This window comes from Salvelinus namaycush, chromosome 31, assembly GCF_016432855.1.
Source record: "Salvelinus namaycush isolate Seneca chromosome 31, SaNama_1.0, whole genome shotgun sequence".
Lineage (NCBI taxonomy): Eukaryota > Metazoa > Chordata > Actinopteri > Salmoniformes > Salmonidae > Salvelinus > Salvelinus namaycush.
Genome location: NC_052337.1, coordinates 42,151,854 through 42,166,332, shown reverse-complemented (window position 1 = coordinate 42,166,332; position 14,479 = coordinate 42,151,854). Strand labels below are relative to the sequence as shown.

At 43.6% G+C, this 14,479-nt stretch overlaps 1 protein-coding gene and 1 non-coding gene across 3 annotated transcripts in view; both read left to right on the top strand.

The window, feature by feature from the left end:
* The window catches only part of LOC120025488 (exosome RNA helicase MTR4), a 53,850-nt gene that overhangs the window by 4,478 nt on the left and 34,893 nt on the right, over positions 1-14,479 (top strand). For both annotated transcript variants that reach the window (XM_038970049.1, XM_038970050.1), the window contains exons 5-13: positions 92-204; positions 771-945; positions 1,122-1,337; positions 1,862-1,960; positions 2,762-2,882; positions 3,037-3,168; positions 9,039-9,118; positions 11,820-11,930; positions 12,156-12,257. In XM_038970049.1, the coding sequence (XP_038825977.1) occupies positions 92-204; positions 771-945; positions 1,122-1,337; positions 1,862-1,960; positions 2,762-2,882; positions 3,037-3,168; positions 9,039-9,118; positions 11,820-11,930; positions 12,156-12,257 (1,149 nt within the window). The remainder of the gene's footprint in view (positions 1-91; positions 205-770; positions 946-1,121; positions 1,338-1,861; positions 1,961-2,761; positions 2,883-3,036; positions 3,169-9,038; positions 9,119-11,819; positions 11,931-12,155; positions 12,258-14,479) is intronic.
* On the top strand, positions 1,526-1,654 carry LOC120026617. Its single transcript, XR_005473188.1, has one exon. It is a non-coding gene; the product is annotated as a small nucleolar RNA SNORA35 (small nucleolar RNA).

The window sequence follows — 14,479 nt, the reverse complement described above, 5'->3', positions numbered from 1 at the left end:
TGAAACTCATGGCCTTTGACATTGCCTTGTCAAATGACTCCAGTCCACCCATCTGTGTTTCTGCTAACATCAAACGGATCTCTTTTTGCAGGAGTACCCCTTTGTTCTGGATCCCTTCCAACGTGAGGCCATTCTGTGTATCGATAACAACCAGTCAGTGCTTGTGTCTGCCCACACCTCTGCAGGAAAGACTGTCTGTGCAGAGTGAGTTTGATATGCTGATACCCTTTCAGGTTTAACGCTACTGAGTTTGGCCGAGCTGTAACGTACTGTGCAGTACAGTACGTATCGGGTTAGCAAGATGGTGGGAAAAGAGTACGACTGTGTTCAGATGGCTTGCGCGTTTGTGATGAGTGACATACGGGATTGTTTTCAACGGGGTTTTAAAGATTTTTTCCCCCTTCCGAAATTGTATTTTCAGTATGAACTTAAACAACTAAAACAAGATATTAAGTATGAATGCATTTTTTTTTTTACAATGTCATCTTTGAGAATTGACAATCATTAACTAACATTTTAAAGTCGGGGAGAATCAAAATGAGTATTTTTGTCATGGCCCCGCAATTATTTTGTTCTAATGTTCTGTTTATATAGCATAAGCAATTGCAAAATGTGTAGAATTGCAGGAAATTAGCTTTAAAACAGCTAAATTGCCACTGCAGCCTACAGGAGGACCTCTAAAATCTTAGGTCGGTGACTGCGCCATTGGCTTTGTCCCCGCCAGAAAAAGCCTCTTACTCACTTTCCCTCCCTCTCCCTTCCTCATCCAGGTATGCCATAGCTCTAGCTCTGAGGGAGAAGCAGAGGGTCATCTTCACCAGCCCCATCAAAGCCCTGAGTAACCAGAAGTACAGAGAGATGTACGAAGAGTTCCAGGATGTTGGCCTGATGACCGGTGATGTCACCATCAACCCCACCGCCTCCTGCCTCATCATGACTACCGAAGTATGACATTACAGCTTCCTATTATAATTACATTATTCTCGCCAACAAACTCCACTGTGTCTTTAGGCTGAGCTAGAATATGACTAAGTTGTACTTACATTTTTCTCTAGTGTTACTAGTATGTCTAGTTTGAAAATGATCGAATATGTTGACATTCATTTGTTTCTGTGTTTCAGATCCTGAGGAGCATGTTGTACCGAGGGTCAGAGGTCATGAGAGAGGTGGCCTGGGTCATCTTTGATGAGATCCATTACATGAGAGATGCCGAGCGTGGCGTGGTGTGGGAGGAGACCATCATCCTGCTCCCTGACAACGTCCACTATGTCTTCCTGTCCGCCACCATCCCCAACGCCAAGCAGTTCGCTGAATGGATCTGCCACCTCCACAAACAGGTAAAGAAAAAAAATGGATTTACTTTTATCGATGTGTGTAGGCTACCACGGCGCGACCTTAACCCAACAACTAGAGACCTCGTCAAGGGGTTTGAATCTCTTGGGCTAAGGTGTCGGGATGACAGTTTAAAGGTCCCAGGTTCATCAAGACCTGATTGGGATTACCCTACAATGCATTTCCCTTGCCCCTGCCTTGTCTAGTGATCAGTTGCTGTCCCCTTGGTTGTCCAGTCTCCTTCCATTGCCAGATCAACCTCAGTCAGCAGAAAGGCAGGGCCACAACACTGGCCTCTCCATTTCGAAGGCTGAGAAAACACAGCCAGAAAATATCCCTTGTCTGCTTACATGTGTATCAAGCATCAGGTGCTCATACAATTGACTTGTTCTTGTCTCCTATAAGCGTATGTGTGTCTTAACTGTATAGACATGCATCAAGCGTAATTGTTTTAATGAATAGGTTTCAAAGAATTTCAGGGATTGTCATTAGGTGCTCATGCTGTTGACTTCCCCCTGTCCCCATGCAGCCCTGTCACGTGGTGTACACTGACTTCCGGCCCACCCCCCTGCAGCACTACATCTTCCCAGCAGGTGGCGACGGACTTCACCTTGTGGTGGATGAGAACGTAAGGAAATGCACACAGCTAGAGGTTTCCTCGGTCTTGACTAGGACGATAATACATTACATTCTGCATTTACTACACACACACAGAGATGATGCACAGCCTGTCAGTGGAAATATACTTCATTCGGTTCCTTGTACAATAATTTAATAGATAGTAGCCATAAAGATAATATAGTGCTGTGTTGAGCATTGCTTACACCAAAAACATCATAGCACTAAGATAATCTTTAGTCAATTTAGTTTCAGTAGAATTTAAATAATCTTAGTGCTACCATGCTTATTGGAAACCCAGCCCAGATGCTTTACTGTGCCGGGAACAAACAGAAATCCCCTCACTTCATTATTTAGGTTTGGTTTACAGTGTCGGTCCATGACTAAACATGGTGTTAGGTATTAGGCTAAACATACAATTAGTGGCTTAGAGTGCGGACCAGTCACACCTCCAGGAATTACCAATGTGTTGAGTAATGGGGCCAGGTGCATAATATCCCAAGATTCCGACCCACGATTTGTGATTAGAATGCATCCCGCATCACTGACATATGTCACATTTTTAACAAATAAAATGTGGCGAGAGTTTACTCTCATTAGGTACTGAACACACAACAATCCCACTGCCAAGGGTACTGGGAATAAAACATGCTGTAAATAAGTGTTATCCTTCACCACACAAGACCCACCTGAGTTGTGGTTAGATCTTAGTGAGTTTGTTGCAGAATGTGAAATGAGGCCAGTTTGTCAGCCTGGTTTACTGTAGGGTTAAGGTTGGCTGTTGATCCTTTGCTTGACTTGTCTCCTCCAGGGAGAGTTCAGGGAGGACAACTTCAACACGGCCATGCAGGTGCTGAGAGACATTGGTGACTCTGGAGGTGGCAGCGGAGGGGGCAAATGGGACCCCAAGGGGCGCAAAGGAGGGACACGAGGTGTGTGTGTGTGACTAAGACCGATAAACCATGATGTTATTTTAGAATAGCGGAAGTATTTATGCGAGTAGTTTTGTCACGAGATTCGGTGTCATCTAAATTAGGGTTTTGAAATGGTTGCTTTTTCCCCCAACGTGGTTGTGTTTCTCTTTAGGGCCGTCCAACGTGTTTAAGATTGTTAAAATGATCATGGAGCGGAACTTCCAGCCGGTCATCATCTTTAGCTTCAGTAAGAAGGAGTGTGAGGCCTATGCCCTGCAGGTGTCCAAGCTCGACTTCAACACAGGTATAGTTATCCCCGTAATGATATACAGTTTAATAGCCTAACTCTAACGATACTCCCTGCAGGTGTCCAAGCTCGACTTCAATAGCGGTAGCTACTCCTTCAATGAGTGATATGGGTAACACCGTGCCCTAATGGAAATTCATTAGGGCACACCGTAGCAAAGCGCATTTCAATGGATAAAGGTGTTTCTTATTGGAGAAGTTCAGGTAGTTGCCCCCCCTCCCTGTTTCAGTCGTTTTTCTTCCGTTTGGTGTCTAATGAATTCAACCATGTACTCCCTCGGAAGGTGGGGCAGGTATAAGTCATGAAGTTTGCTAAGGGTGTTTTTAATAATCGGCATCACTCAAGTCATTCAATGTAATGTTTTGTATTAACTGTACAGATCTCACTGTTCTCTCTCTCCTTGGGGGGTGACTGATGATGCTAACTAAATCCACTGATGTGAACGCACATGCCACTCAGAAATGCATAGCATCCGTCAGTATAGCACCCTATATGGTGCCATTTCAGACATAGCCACTAAAAGTAGTGCATTAAATAGGGAATAGGGTGCCACCTCGGACAGCCACTAAAAGTAGTGCATTAAATAGGGAATAGGGTGCCACCTCGGACAGCCACTAAAAGTAGTGCATTAAATAGGGAATAGGGTGCCACTTCAGGCGCTGCCATAGATTTGCCACCCAATACTTGACTACACACTCTGTGCCAGTAGGTTATGCAGCCTGTGCTGATTCATTGCAAGATGACCCTGAGCAGCAGGATGAATCTGGGCTGCAGATCTAATTGGTTAGGCCTAACTGTGTCCGCCCTGCGTAGCTGGCGAATCTTCACGCTTTTGTGTGCGATTTCGATTAAGTCAGTTAACGTCCAAGAACACCAAACGCTCTCTTTCCACTGGGCAGTATGTGAACGATCTCTCATCGGGTTGATATGAATATGGGTGTTGTGCTTTCTCAGCTGTTTGTAGATGTTCGCTGATCGACTTACAGCGTTATGGCGATACTGCCCAGTCAGTCTCTGGTGGGAGGAGAGGCGACAGTGTATTGATTAAGATGGAGCTGATTTCTCTTGGTTTGACTGGAGTCAGGCCCTTGGCAAACAAGGTTTCCATCCCCCCCCATCCTGAACACAGGAGGATTCTGTTAATAATGGAGTTCACTTCAGCATGTGCTCCAGTTCTATTTACACAAACAAACAATCTGACTATATGATGTGTGATTTATACTGAAGATTTCCAGAGAATTCCTCAAGACTTATTTTTCTTTTCTTTTTTTTCTTTTTTTTTTTAACCTTTATTTAACTAGGCAAGTCAGTTAAGAACAAATTCTTATTTTCAATGACGGAACAGTGGGTTAAGACAGCCACCAAAAGTAGTGCCTTGTTCAGGGGCAGAACGACAGATTTGTACCTTGTCAGCTCGGAGATTCGAACTTGCAACCTTTCAGTTACTAGTCCAACGTTCTAACCACTAGGCTACGCTGCCGCCCCAACCTATCTAGACGGTGCTAGTGCTCACTTTGAGTGAAGTGGCTATATTATGGAAAGTCAAATACTTTTGTTTTGCTCTCTTCTGAACCGAAAGCCTGTTTGTCACATTACTTAATACATGAGCATTTTTTTTATTTTTAATAAGCTGCAGCACTCTTGTGGGATAAGACGTAGTTTCGTATTAGTAGTATTTATAGAAACCGAGCTGCTGGCCTGTCTTCAGGTTTTGGCTAGCTATTATGTCTCTGTGGTGTAAGAGGGTGGTAGTAGCCTAATTGGAGCCACGTTCCACTCCCCCTCCTGACTCCATCTCTGTCTCTCTCTCTCCATCTCTCTCGCTCTCTTCCTTTAATGAACTGACTGGGCTTTAATCTTTTATGACATATTTGTTTCTAGGCTGTGTTTATGGAACTGTCGGTCATGTCTTACTACGCGGCTTATGGTGCCTGCATGGCTTACTCTGCATGCAAGGCAGCTGTGTGACACTGGATCGGGCTGCTTGGCTCTGGACTAGAACTTGGACGATAAACCCGAAAATTACCGACATTGCCTTCCTCTTCTGTGATTTTTGCGACACAATAATCCGGATGATTGTTCTAAAACCATTATTTGGTCAACAATAATGGCACGAATCAACATATTGCATAGGCTATGAAAGTATCTGCCTGTGCTTGTTTCGCTGTCAGCTGCGGACTCCCACTCTCTCTCCCCACTGTGCGTACAGAGGTGGTAGAGATGCATTCTGAGATGCACAAGCAGATAACCGTTGCTCAAAATGCTATTGTAGGAATAAAATTTTAAAGCAAATAACATTGTTTTAGTTAGGGGACTTACAGCTTTCTGTGAGTATATTATGTATTTTTCACATTTTTCACTTTTTTAATATTGAGTTCATAGCACCACTACAAACGGAGTAGGCTGTAGTCAGACCAGTGCAGGGCGCGCCAGTTGCAGTGGATATGCCTGCATCAAGTAGTGCTGTAAAGTTTTTGTAGGATCTTATCCTTATCCATATTATAGCCTTTAGCCCAATATGCACAAAGATGTCGTCAAATTTTCTGACAAGCCAGGTTGCACATCAAAATATCAGTCATGCATTTCCTGAATATGAAATAGCTTGCTTTTTTAATCAGGTTACCATCTGTTGTCTTACTTGGCACTGGAGAAATGTTTTTCTAGATTCCTGCCGCTAATGTAAAGTATGGGCTGGCGTGTTTACACGTCGTCTGTGGTTGTGAGGCCGGTTGGACGTACTGCCAAATTCTCTAAAACGTTGGATGCATCTTATGGTAGAGAAATGAACATTCAATTCTCTGGCAACAGCTCTGGTGGACATTCCTGCATTCAGCATGCCAATTGCACACACCCTCAACTTGACATCTGTGGCATTGTGTTGTGACAATACTGCACATTTTAGTGGCCTTTTACTGTCTCCAGCACAAGGTGCACCTGTGTAATGATCACGCTGTTTAATCAGCTTCTTGATATGCCACACCTGTCAGGTGGATGGATTATCTTGGCAACAAATCTGTGCGCAAAATGTGAGAAGCTTTTTAACATTTCGGAGGTCATTTATTTCAGCTCATGAAACATGGGACCAACACTTTACATGTTGTGGTTTATATTTTTGTTCAGTATATAATGGTTATCATCTGATGAAGTCACACTTATACTATTTATATATCAGACAGATGGGCTTTATAATAAGTTAAAATACTTTTCTGGTGCTGACCTGGTTACTAGGGATTGCTGGTGTGGTCATGCTGACACCGCTAGCTCTACGTTACACACTACTCAGGCGCCTCTTGTGCCCGTAGTCGCATGGCAGTTATGTGGTTGTGTGTTTAGAGTTTAACGTGTGACTGTTTCTGTTTTGAGATCTCCGAGCCAAAACGGTATCCGTGTGTATATTAAATGACTGAGTTTGTCTCTGTGATGGAAACTAGTTTGTGTGTGTGGAAATCTATTTGTATGTGTAGGTCTACATGTGTGTATTTAAAGTGTTTACGTTTGGGCCCAGTGCCAGAGAGCTGGTGTAAGCCAGTGGCCTGCCTGTAGGCTGTGGTTTGTTTTCTTGCTTTCGTTCTGTCATTCTGTCCATGTGTTTTTCCTGCTGCCCTGGGACTGTCCTCACCCTGCAGTGTAGGCCTTCTCGGGGAGCAGTGGACCGTGGCACAGCCTTACTATGGCCACTTACAGCAATAACTAGAGGTCGACCGATTATGATTTTTCAATGCCTATACCGATTATTGGAGGACCAAAAAAAGCCAATGCCGATTTAGATATATCTTTGTAATAATGACAATTACAACAATACTGAATGAACAATGAAACCTTTTATTTTAACTTAATATAATACATAAAATCTATTTAGTCTCAAATAAATAATGAAACATGTAACATTTGGTTTAAATAATGGAAAAACAGTGTTGGAGAAGAAAGTAAAAGTGCAATATGTGCCATGTAAAAAAGCTAACGTTTCAGAACATGAGAACGTATGAAAGCTGGTGGTTCAATATTCCCAGTTAAGAAGTTTTGTGTTGTAGTTATTATAGGTATTATTACGCGTCGACTATTTCTCTCTCTACCATTTGTATTTCATATACCTTTGTTCTTATAGGCACTTTAGTATTGCCAGCCTAATCTCGGGAGTTTATAAGGCTTGAAGTCATAAACAGCGCTGTGCCTCAAGCATTGATAAGAGCTGCTGGCAAAGTGGTGTTTGAATGAAAGCTTACGAGCCTGCTGCTGCCTACCACCGCTCAGTCAGACTGCTCTATCAAATCATAGACTTAATTATAATAAACACGCAGAAATACGAGCCTTTGGTCATTAATATGGTCAAAACCGGAAATTATCATTTTGAAAGCAAAACGTTGATTCTTTCAGTGAAATACAGAACCATTCCGTATTTTGTCGATCGGGTGGCAACCCTAAGTCTAAATATTGCTGTTACATTGCACAACCTTCAATGTTATGTCATAATTATGTACAATTCTGGTAAATTAATTACGGTCTTTGTTAGGAAGAAACACGGTTCGCAACGAGCCAGGCAGCCCAAACTGTTGCATATACCCTGATTCTGCTTGCACTGAACGCAAGAGAAGTGACACAATTTCCCTAGTTAATATTGCCTGCTAACATGCATTTATTTTAACTAAATATGCAGGTTTAAAAATATATACTTCTGTGTATTGATTTTAAGAAAGGCATTGATGTTTATGGTTAGGTACATTTGTGCAACGATTGTGCTTTTTTCGCGAATGCGCTTTTGTTAAATCATCGTTCGTTTGGCGAAGTTGAATTAGGCTGTGATTCGATGATAAATTAACAGGCACCGCATTGATTATAAGCAACGCAGGACAAGCTAGTTAACCTAGTAATATCATCAACCATGTGTAGTTAACTAGTGATTGTGAAGATTGATTGTTTTTTATAAGATACGTTTAATGCTAGCTAGCAACTTACCTTGGCTCATTGCAGCCACAGGGTCCTTTTGACGCTGCACTCGCGTAACAGGTGGTCAGCCTGCCACGCAGTTTCCTCATGATTACAATGTAATCGGCCATAATTGGCGTCCAAAAAGTCTGATTACCGATGGTTATGAAAACTTGAAATCGGCCGTAATTAATCGGCCATGCCGGTCGACCTCTAGCAATAACCTGAGGAACCATTACTCGGCTAGAGAGCCAGCCCTGGTTAGGCCTACATCTGTGACAGGCAGTTGGGTGGAGGGTGAGGAGAGGCACACTCTGATGCACATTGGCTTACACCAAACTCGTTCCATTGAGGGCAGAATGTTTGCTTGTTTATTTCCTGTCCAATTAACACCTAGGCAACCAGGTGAGGGGAGTTCCTACAAATGAGTGTCCTTGGTTGGTCAATTAAGCACAAGGGAGGCGTGAAAGTGCAGACGCAGCCCTCTGTGGAATGAGTTTGACACCTGTGGCTCAGTCTTTGTGGTGTGGAATATATGGAAATGATAATCAGATCTGCATCAGACCTACAAAGCCTGCATGATTCACACAGAATGGGGCTGAATTCCGCATCTCTTTCTCAATCAACTTCTATTACACCATTGCATTGTGGTTGGCTGATGGTTGAGAAGCTAAGACGTAGTCTTATCACATCCAAACGACTTTGTCTACCAATGACGTTGGATCCATATCAAGCATGAGTACTTTTCTGTATTTCTGCAAAGTATTCAACATTGACCTCGGACAGAACAAAACACACCACACTCCCTGCTCTGTCAGAGGGATAACGTTTAGCTTTTGAGTGACTCCTCCATCGGTCAGGTGGCAGAAGGCACAATACACAAGTCTGATTTGTTAACTAAATGTGCGAATGAATATGTAAATCTGTTCCGTTTGTTTTTCCAGATGAGGAGAAGAAGCTGGTGGAGGAGGTGTTCAACAATGCCATAGACTGTCTGTCAGACGAGGACAAGAAGCTCCCTCAGGTGAGTACTTCTCATTGATTGATTTGAAAATATACTGAACAAAAATTTAAACGCAACAATTTAAACTATTTTACTGAGTTATAGTTCATACAAGGAAATAAGTCAATTGAAATAAATTCTTTAGGCCCTGATCTATGGATTTCACATGACTGGGCAGCGGCACAGCCATGGATGGGCCTGGGAGGGTGTACGCCCACCTACTTAGGAGCCAGGCCTACCCACTGGGGAATTTTTCCCCACAAAAAGGCTTTATTACAGACGTAAATACTTGTCAGTTTCACCAGCTGTCCTGGTGGCTAGTCTCAGACGATCCCGCAGGTGAAGAAGCCAGATGTGGAGGTCCTGGGCTGGTGTGGGTACACGGGGTCTGCGGTTGAGGCCAGTTGGACGTACTGCCAAATTCTCTAAAACGACGCTCTCATCACGCTAAGCTTTGAAATGCTGTGAAGCGTCACTATTTCATACACGCAACACAACCATTTTATACGTACAACACAATGTCAATAGAGGCACCAGGAATGCACCTCCATCGCGTTGAACGGCACTAATAAAGAAGTCTGTGAAAATTTGGTCTCCTTGATGTTTATGGTTTTCTGTGGATATCATAACTCCACCACTTAAGACACAGCAAAGAGCAACCTGAATGTGAACGCTTGTTTTCCGAAATGGCTCCGCTCAGTGAAATGATGAGAGAAACTCAGCAAAACAAAAACTGTCCTCTCACTGTCAACTGCGTTTATTTTCAGAAAACTTAACATGTGTAAATATTTGTATGAACATAAGATTGAGACATAAACTGAACAAGTTCCACAGACATGTGACTAACAAATGGAATAATGTGTCCCTGAACAAAGGGGGGACAAAATCAAAAGTAACAGTCAATGCAGCTGGTGGCCACACCAGATACTAAGTACTGCAGTGCATCTCCTCATAGACTGCACCAGATTTGCCAGTTCTTGCTGTGAGATGTTACCTCACTCTTCCACCAAGGCACCTGCAAGTTCCCGGACATTTCTGGGGGGAATGGCCCTAGCCCTCACACTCTGATCCGACAAGTCCCAGACTTGCTCAATCGGATTGAGATCTGTGATCTTCGCTGGCCATGGCAGAACACTGACATTCCTGTCTTGCAGGAAATCATGCACAGAACGAGCAGTATGGCTGGCGAGATTGTCATGCTGGAGGGTCATGTCAGGATGAGCCTGCAGGAAGGGTACCACATGTGGGAGGAGGGTGTCTTCCCTGTAACGCACAGCGTTGAGGTTGCCTGCAATGACAACAAGCTCAGTCTGATGATGCTGTGACACACCGCCCCAGACCATGACGGACCCTCCACCTCCAAATCGATCCCGCTCCAGATTACAAGCTTCGGTGTAATGCTCATTCCTTGGATGGTAAATGCGAATCCGACCATCACCCCTGGTGAGACAAAACCGCGACTCGTCAGTGAAGAGCACTTTTTGCCAGTCCTGTCTGTTCCAGCAACGGTGGGTTTGTGCCCATAGGCAACGTTGTTGCCGGTGATGTCTGGTAAGGACCTGCCTTACAACAGGCCTACAAGCCCTCAGTCCAGCCTCTCTCAGCCTATTGCGGACAGTCAGCACTGATGGAGGGATTGTGCGTTCCTGGTGTAACTCTGGCAGTTGTTGTTGCCATCCTGTACCTGTCCCGCAGGTGTGATGTTTGGATATACCGATCCTGTGCAGGTATTGTTACATATGGTCTGCCACTGCGAGGACGATCAGCTGTCCGTCCTGTTTCCCTGTAGCCCTGTCTTAGGCGTCTCACAGTAAGGACATTGCAATTTATTGCCCTGGCCACATCTGCAGTCCTCATGCCTCCTTGCAGCATGCCTACGGCACCTTCACACAGATGAGCAGGGACCCTGGGCATCTTTCTTTTGGTGTTTTTCAGAGTCAGTAGAAAGGCCTCTTTATTGTCCTACGTTTTCATACCTGTGACCTTAATTGCCTACCGTCTGTAAGCTGTTAGTGTCTTAACGACCGATCCACAGGTGCATGTTCATAAATTGTTTATGGTTCATTGAACAAGCATGGGAAACGGTGTTTAAACCCTTTACAACGAAGATCTTTGAAGTTATTTTGATTTTTACGAATTATCTTTGAAAGACAGGGTCCTGAAAAAGGGATGTTTATGTTGGAGGTTCTAAAAGTAGCTTTTTAATAGGGCATTGTAAAAGTTTCCACACTCTCTTTGTGGCTCCTTCTGGTGGCTTTGATTTTACACACACACAGTATTTTCGTTTCCCTTAATGCCGTAAGTTCAGGCTGGATTGGATTTGTTCTTCTTTGCGGTTGTTTCTCGTAGTTTCGTTAGACTCAGCGGTGGTCGTTATTTTTGTAGTGTAGTACAGATGTCAGGAGAAGGCTGCTATGCTATGAAAGCCGGCTCCGCAGGCTTAACGGTCACGACCATGTGGGATCGTGGCTCTGCTAGGGTCAGAGGAGGACAGGCACATTCTTTCTATTGTCCTTGAGATGGATTGCTGCCTCATGCTCGTGTGAGCAGCTTTTGTATACATTTGATCTTACTTGATTGTTGTATGGCTTCACTTTGATTTCTATTGTAGATTGTGCCAGCTTTGGCTTTGTTCTGCTATCTTTGGCATATCTTTGTGCTATCATTGACAAGAAATGTGTTATGAATCAAATGTCTGATTATTCTTGCTATGTGTTTCCAGGTGGAGCACGTCCTGCCTCTATTGAAGAGAGGTATAGGGATTCATCATGGAGGACTGCTCCCCATCCTAAAGGAAACCATCGAGATCCTGTTCTCTGAGGGGCTACTCAAGGTAGGCCTGTCTGGATCTCTCTTTGAATCATGCCAACCGTTGTCACTCACCATTCTGTGCTGGCTCGGATATTGTCGTTCCAGGAACTATTATGGATGCATAACAAGGCCAGTACAGCTCTGCTCATCTCATCTCTAGTGTGAAAAGGCTATAACCCGAAGGCCTTGCTTTGTGTTTCAATAGGAGTCAGTATGCTGAATGTGTTATTATCCTCTCTCTCCACAGGCCTTGTTCGCCACAGAGACCTTTGCCATGGGCATCAACATGCCCGCCCGCACTGTCCTGTTCACCAACGCACGCAAGTTTGATGGCAAAGACTTCCGCTGGGTAATACTCCTTTTAAAAAAGCCTACTGTTACTTACTTAGCTACTACTTTATCATTAGGGATTTAAAGATTCACAGATGTCCATCGGTCCTGGTTATGAGTGCATCTGTCCTCGGGACCACAAACCATCGATTAGGATATCGATTCAAACGTTTGAATCGCTGGTTCACTAAAATGTTTTGCACATATTACTATACCTTCCGAAAATACCTCAACTGCATCCTCTCCTTCGGTGTGGAACTAAGCATGTAATTGTGTTGACACTCATTGATCTACAAATCATTTTGCATGCCGAACAACCCCAGGCCTAGTCAAACTGCGTGCTGTGAGCAGCTTCTCGCGCTGACCAATGAGGTTGGCCTATTCCGTATCTTGCACACCTTCAGCATACAAATGTTTGTAAAATGGCTTGTGCAGTATTAGGCTTTATTAGTTGAGTGACAACCAATGTAATTTGCTAAGTAATGTTTTGGAATCATATACGCTGTTGAAAATTGTTTTACCTGAATGAAAGTAACCTTAGCTACCGCCGGGGAGACAACTCATCTGGATATAGCCTACATGCTAATTGGGGCAACTCATGATCTCCATCAGCAGCAGATTTTAATGTAGAATGGAAAATGTTAGCTCATTGAATCATATCGAACCGAATCTCGTCAATTCGTTCTTCTAATCAAACCGAATTACACTGGATTGTTTTAAACTAAAACGCAGTGTTCCTTTATCAGATCCCGTGTATATAGATATGTATCAAATGGTTTTGAAAGGGAACGATGCACATCCCTAGCTTTGGGCCAGTAACCGCAAGGTTGCTAGATCGAATCCCAGAGCTGACAGGGTAAAAATCTGTCGTTCTGCCCCTGAGCAAGGCAGTTAACCCGCTGTTCCTAGGCCGTCATTGTAAATAAGAATTTGTTCTTAACTGACTTGACTAGTTAAATTTAAGGTAAAAAAAAAACTGCTGATGGTCAATAGTAGCCTACCAAACTTGCTAACTGCCTGCTACTCAGCACTCTTGTCCCTCTAATCACTCTGACATCAATGCAAACGCTATTGAAAATCTAATCAAACACTTCATGAGAGCCCATGAGCTCATGTTGTGTAACATTTCTATAGGCTATGCAATTGCGGGAGAAAACAGAGTGATGGCCTCTATTAAAAAGAGGAGGACCCCTTGAGCTTTCTATAGGCTAGGTCTACTATATTTCTCAACTTACCTAATGTTTAGCACATTGCTTCTCTTTGCAACAGGGGTATAGCCTACCTGGCTGGCATGACAATTAACCACGGGAAAAGCGTCCTCCATTCGCTATTTAAGTGCATAGATGTCATGTATTTTTTTCCCCTGTCCCCATTTTGAGACAGGTGCATGATAATGGTTCATTGTAAATTAAAACAAATTTCACACATACAGTGTGTGTGGAAAGTGCCCTTAACTTGTTCCACTTTTTGTTAGGTTACAGCCTTAATCTAAAATTGTTAATTTTTTTTTTTTTTTCATCAATCTACACACAATACCCCATAATGACAAAGCAAAAACTGTTTTTAAATTTTTCTAATTTAGAAAAAAAATAAAACGGATCACATTTACATAAGCCTTAGTACAAAGTACTAGCATTAGTACTTTGTTGAAGCACCTTTGGCAGCAATTACAGCTTCAATTATTCTTGGGTGTGACGCTGCAAGCTTGGCACACCTGTATTTGGGGATTTTCTCCCGTTCTTCTCTGCAGATCCTCTCAAGCGCTGTCAGGTTGGATGGGGAGCATTGCTGCACAGCTATTTTCAGGTCTCTCCAGAGATGATAAATCGTGTTCAAGTCCGGGCTCTGGCTGGGGAGCTCAAGGACATTCAGAGACTTGTCCCAAAGCCACTCCTACGTTGTCTTGGCTGTGTGCTTAGGGTCGTTGTCCTGTTGGGAGGTGAACCTTCGCCCCAGTCTGAGGTCCTGAGCACTCTGGAGCAGGTTTTCATCAAGGATCTCTCTGTACTTTGCTCCGTTCATTTTTCAGTCGATTCTGACTATTCTCCCAGTCCCTGCTGCTGAAAGACATACCCACAGCAAGATGCTGCCACCACCATGCTTCACCATAGGGATGGTGCCAGGTTTCCTCCAGACGTGACACTTCAGGCCAAAGAGTTCAATCTTGGTTTCATCAGACCAGAGAATCTTGTTTCTCATGGTCTGAGAGTCTTTAGGTGCCTTTTGGCAAACTCCAAGCGA